The sequence below is a fragment of the Sciurus vulgaris genome (genome assembly GCF_902686455.1).
Source record: "Sciurus vulgaris genome assembly, chromosome: 9".
In the NCBI taxonomy this organism is placed as follows: domain Eukaryota; kingdom Metazoa; phylum Chordata; class Mammalia; order Rodentia; family Sciuridae; genus Sciurus; species Sciurus vulgaris.
The window spans coordinates 104374500-104380499 of record NC_136469.1 but is presented as its reverse complement, the minus strand read 5'-3'; the positions used below and the strand labels follow the sequence as shown (position 1 = coordinate 104380499).

Below are 6000 nucleotides of genomic sequence, written 5' to 3'. Positions count from 1 at the left end.
GTTAGTCTCCTGTACGCTGGGAGCGGACCGGTGGGCTCGCGGGCTCAGGGCAGATGCCTGGGAATGCCCTTGGAAGTTTGGGGTCGCGGGTGCCCCACCAGGCAGACTACAAGATACTCCCACGCAGCCGCCGGGCCCAGCAAGTTACCCAGAGCGCGAGATGCCGGCAACCCCGCAGCCACAGCAGCTGCCCCAAGCGGACGCCGCTGGACCCACCCCGGCGCTCGCCATTGGCTGAGCGGTGGGCTCCGGCCTACACGTTGTTCTTGCGCCGGCCGCCCGGTTTGGCCCGCGCCTCACGGGGCCCAGGCACAGGCTCCAGGCACTCGCCCCGGCGCGGAGAGAATGGAGCGGCGCTGTGGGCGGGGCCTTGAGCAGAGCGCCCAGGGATTGGGCGCGGGGGGCGAGGGCGGGGCCTGCCCTGGAGAAAACCAAGGGCGCGGAGCCGGGGTGCAGTCCTAGCTCAGAGCTTCAGCTCTCTCGACTCGGTGCCCGGTTCCCTGCATTTCTTACTTTTTTTCTTCTTCACCGCGAAGCACCCCATCTGTGCCCACTCCTGTGCTGCGCCCTTCTCCTGCCGCCCAGCAAGTCCGGTTCCGCACGCGTGGTTGCAGCCCCGGCTGGAGCGGCGATGCGCCTCATCCAGAACATGTGCACCATAGCCGAGTACCCTGCCCCCGGCAGTGCCTCCGCCGCCGATTGCTGCCTAGGGGCCGCCGGCCGCCGACTGGTCAAGATCGCCGTGGTGGGAGCCAGCGGCGTGGGCAAGACCGGTGAGTCCTCGCGCTCAGGGGTTGGGGGGCTCGTAGTTCCGAAGTAGGACGTGGGAGACCCGTGCAGAGAGGTGGGAGCTGCAACTGGACCGCTCTCCCGCGGTCCCTTCGGGGTGGATCGCAGACATCATCGCTTCCACCCTACTGCTTCAACCGATGAGGGTGACTGGGATCCAGATTGGCCAGATGATTTCCCGGCCACTGCCAGCACAACGGGGGTTAGAACTTTGGGGTTTTGAGCCTCGAGTGATGTCTAGCATAGAAAGGGAAGTTAGTGAACATAATCCCTCCCAGAGGTCTCTAAAATTAGGGGAATATTCACTTCTGGAAGGCTTAGGTGTGGCTGAGCTGGACTCAGAGGGGGTGGGGTGGGCCACAAGACCCAGCTGGCGAGCCGTAACTCATCAGGCATTCTACCGCTTCGTTGTGTCTGTCTGGAAGAAGGGTCAAGGAAGTACAGGGTGGGAATTTCCTTTGGTGGGCGTCTGTGACTTTCTCTGGGGGAGTTGTTTTCCAGGTGGCAGTGGGGTGGAGACCCACCCAACTTCCAGGGTTAACCCTCTTTCTTTTCTCTTCTTTGACCCGCAGCTCTGGTGGTCCGGTTCCTCACCAAACGATTCATTGGTGACTACGAAAGAAATGCAGGTAAGGAAATGTGCTGAGGAAGAGGCTGTCAGGAGTACCGCCGCAGCCATCTCTCAGTGCCTCCCAGGCAGGTTCCTTCAGAGTGACAGTCTGAGAGCATCAGGATCCTGCCACTTCCAACTCTGCATGTCACTCCATGCCCCCCCACCAAATTAAAAAAAAAAAAAAAACAAACCCAAAAACAAGCCTGCCATCTGGCCTCATTCCATTCCAGGCCCATTCATCATTTTATCAAGTGCCTGAAAGTATTCCCCTTGGTATGTTTTAACTATAGGGACCCCAGTTGGAAGCACCCTTTGTACTTCAGGGCCTCTCCCTTCAAAACCCGCCTGCAAAAGTCATAAAAAACATTGGCCAGCTCCTCCCCCGCCCCTCTTCTTCTCTGCTGGCTGCCTTTCAGAGGTGACCTTTTAAAGCAAAGGCCAAAGTAGAGCAGTTGTAAACCTAAAGTTCTCTTAACAAAGAAAAACAACTAGATGGTAGAGTTTTAGAAGGAGAGTTCCTGAATAAATGAGAGGACAAATTTTTCAATCCCTATGATTAAGAATAGCCCCTGGGAGGCTTAAGGGCTTTCTACCTATGCTCTTTTAGCAAATTGCTTAAGTCCATAGAGCCTATGGAGTACCTATAGGGGGTTATTTGAAATGAACTATATAGGCCATCCCAAGATAAGACATGGTAGCTTTCTGCTTTGATGTAGAATTGATTATCATTGTGCCACATTTTTATTACATTTGATGTTAGCTGTACATTAACTAACCATAGTTGTTTACCAAGCCATTATATCTCATGGTCAAAATATAAACTTATTGTCAAAGAATGGTAACATATTAAAACAGAAATTCCACACAGGCTGAGCAAGAAAATGTTCTTTAAGGAAATATTCTAAGGCTGGGTATGTAATTCTTTGGTAAGAGTGCTTGCCTAGCATGTGTAAGGCCTTAGGTTCTTCTCCTCAGCAACACACACACACACACGTGAATGTTTTCATGTGTGTACATATATTTTCCCCTAAGTATGGAAATTCCATTTAAAGTTAAACACATTTCCAGCATTCACAAACTTTGCCCTGGTTTTAGTAAATCGGCTAACACAGGGTTAAAATTGCAGTTTGTCTTTAAAAAATAACCAAACCTGAACTAAGTTCATTACATACAAATAAACTATATCTTCTTTTTGTGCTTTGGTATAGGTTACCTTTCTTTTTCTTAACATCAAGAAGCCAATAATGTTTTAAAAGTTGCACATGAAGGAAGAACATAATCTTTTTTTTGTTTGCCATCATAGGTAATCTCTATACCAGACAAGTCCAAATAGAAGGTGAAACCCTGGCGATTCAAGTTCAGGATACTCCGGGTATTCAGGTGAGAAGCATTGAGACTTACTGGGTCAAAGGGGAGCTTAACTGTGGAATTGTTCCGTTCTCAGAGTATCTCAAGCTGGAGGAGGAGAAGACTCGGGGACTTTTACATGTTGTTTGACACATTAATTGTATCTGGCTGTTGGTCAGTTTTAGCCTGGCCGAATTTGGGAGATTTGGCTAAGAGGCAGGATCCTTCTCTTAGGAGGATTCAACACAGCAGGAAAGGCTAAACCAAGCACTTGAAATTGGCAGTGATTCCTTGCTATGGTTAAAAAGGTCAGTTTTTACATATGTGTCTTTGGCATTAAAAACCAAATATCTAGGTATAGTCTCAAATACTTGGAATCACTTTTATATTGTGAAAAGCTACTCTATAGACAAAAGAGCTTGTGGGTTTTCTTTCTTTCTTTTTTTTTTTCCCTCTCCCGAACTGGGCAGTTATCCAGGTTTAAATGCTTCCAGCTCCTATCTTTACTTCCCCAGACTTACTGTCTAGCCAGTTAATTTCCCATTTTGTGCAACTACAAAGTCTCTCTGCATGGAGTTCTCTGCAGGTCAATTTTCCACTTGAGTGTGGTGAGCTGCACTGTTATTTATTCCAACTCTGTGCAGCTGGATCAACATATTGCCAAGAAAGCTGAAGTGTGTGGGGATCTAACTCGTTTATGACCCGCAGCCCAGCACTACCGTGAAGGGCTCTTTTGAATTTGCTGTCCTTCCAAGCCAGGGCTCTGGCACTCCCATTCACCTGCTACTACTGTCCCTCTCTTCCAGGTCCACGAGAATGGGCTGAGTTGCAATGAACAGCTGAACCGGTGCATTCGCTGGGCAGACGCCGTGGTGATTGTTTTCTCTATCACTGACCACAAGAGCTATGAACTCATTGGCCAGCTCCACCAGCACGTCCAGCAGCTCCACCTGGGCACCCGGCTGCCTGTGGTGGTCGTGGCCAACAAAGCTGACCTGTTGCACATCAAGCAGGTTGACCCTCAGCTTGGACTACAGCTGGCCAGTATGCTGGGCTGCTCCTTCTATGAAGTGTCCGTCAGTGAAAATTACAATGATGTCTACAATGCTTTCCACGTCCTGTGCAAAGAAGTGAGTCACAAACAGCAGCCCAGCAGCACGCCTGAGAAGCGAAGAACCTCTCTCATTCCCAGGCCCAAGTCACCAAACATGCAGGACCTGAAGAGGAGGTTCAAGCAAGCGCTGTCTGCTAAAGTGAGGACTGTCACCTCCGTCTGAAGCAGGCCACTCAAGGGGATTTGGTCTTCCTGGGAAGAGGGCCTGAGGTTCTTCCAGTGCAGGAATGTTGGATGCTGGCGGTAGTTCATGGTTCCAGAAAGGGCTGGAGCAGAGGTGCCCAGAGGGCCTATGGAACTGCTGCAGAAAAGGAAGTGTTTGGAGCAGGAGGACAGGAGGGACGAGGCTTGAGTGAGCCCACTCTGAATATGTGACATACTGTGTCTTTTCCTTTCGATTGAAGAGGGGAGCAGACTTGCTTTGGTTTTTGTTCTTTGCCTTATAAATGATGGTCAGTTGTAGTTTCACCAAATATATTGATGTGATTAATGATGGGAAGGAAAGAACAAATTAAACTTTCATAGCCCCCCTCCCCTTTTTTTTCCTTCTCTGCCCCCAACCCCTTTTTCCTACCAGGAGAAGAATTGCTTTTCTTTGATCAGTGTGTTTTGCATTTTTGGAACACTGTTCCTTACAGAATACCTTTCAAACCTGAAGGATACCCAGATTTCCTTCTTTAAGAATGAGGAGGAACCCCGTCTCCCGCCACACACACACACACACACACACACACACACACACGTGGAGTTTATGGGCCAACATGTTCTGTGTACAGTGTAAGCTCTGGTTTTCAGGAAAGTGCTGGCTTTCCTGACACGGGATGAGTGTGCCTGGCTGGACATGCATTGAATAGCTGTGAACTCAAAAAACTGAACTCCAAACCGACGAATTGTGAGACTGTGTAGTTTGTTTTTTAACTGTTGCTTGAGGTACAGAAACCAAAAGACAAAAAACGTGTCAATTGATTTTGGTGTGATTTGAGTTAGTGGCTCACGGCAATGACGTTGGGTTGCTTCCTAGGCCTGGCTGAGTCGTGGCTATGGGTGGCTAACACACAAAACACTATGTTATAGAGTGACCAGATGCAGTGGCTGCCCACCAAATCCCCTACACAGATGCACTTTAAAAAGCCACTCCTGCTTTGGCTTAAACTGTAATTAATTTATTTTATGTACAATAAATCTGATTTTAAAAGAGTAGACATGAATTGGTCTTTATTGAAATTTTAACCTTCTGCTCTTCAGACAAAACATGACTCAGTATCTTCTATTTCTTGGGCATGTTGGATCAGGCTTTACATCTTTCAGGGTTATCTCTTAAGTCTCCCAATAAACCACTGAGGTCATTTGTTGGGTTGCCTTTTATGAGTGTCTCCATTTTATAGATGATGAAATTTAGACTTACAGAACAAGTTGGACAAGTGAAGGACCACAAGCTGTGAGTGTTGTGAACTGCAATTTGTTAGCCGCTTTACTCTCCAGAGTAGCATCTATCTATCTATCTATCTATCTATCTATCTATCTATCTATCTATCTATCTATCTATCTATCCATTTCCTTCATGGCCCTCCAGGTAAACCTAGACAAATGCCTGCCTGCGTGAACCTGGCAGCAAATCCTCGAGGACATGAATGCTTCTACACAAGATCAGTGCTCCTCCATGCGGTTTGGTAAACCTCTTTGAGTGTTCTAAGACATCCACTTTATCCTCCTTGGAAAGCTCACAGACTCCAATTTAGGGCTGCTCAGAGCCACTTCCATAGAGCTTTGCTGCCAGTGGGTGTGCTGTGACCACCTGGGCCCGGAAGCCCTTTTCATTCACGCCAGCGAGGTGAGCTGCCTTTGTTGGCGAATACTCACACCTTCTCTTTGAGTCGTGCTTTCACGTACCTATTCTTGTTCCATCCTCAGGATAACCCTGTGAGAAGGCCAGGGGAGCTGATGACACCATTTTGCTGATGAGAAAAATGGGCTCTGAGTTTTGAATGGTGTCCTCAGGTTCACACAAAGACCTGACTCCATGTCTTCTGTCTATATTCAATGTTCTCATGACATTGCTGCATAGGTTGGGTGGTGGGGTCAGGGGAAGCAGCCACTGTGAATAGCTATTGGGGTCTAGTTTGATGTGGACCTAGAC

General features: G+C 48.5%; 1 protein-coding gene across 1 annotated transcript; it reads left to right on the top strand.

The window, feature by feature from the left end:
- Window positions 1-448: 448 nt before the first annotated feature.
- Window positions 449-5063, top strand: RASL11B (RAS like family 11 member B). The gene is made up of 4 exons (XM_079153991.1): window positions 449-773; window positions 1362-1418; window positions 2706-2782; window positions 3556-5063. The coding sequence occupies exons 1-4, from the start codon at window positions 632-634 to the stop codon at window positions 4024-4026; spliced, it is 747 nt and encodes a 248-aa protein (XP_079010117.1). The 5' UTR covers window positions 449-631; the 3' UTR covers window positions 4027-5063.
- Window positions 5064-6000: the final 937 nt, after the last annotated feature.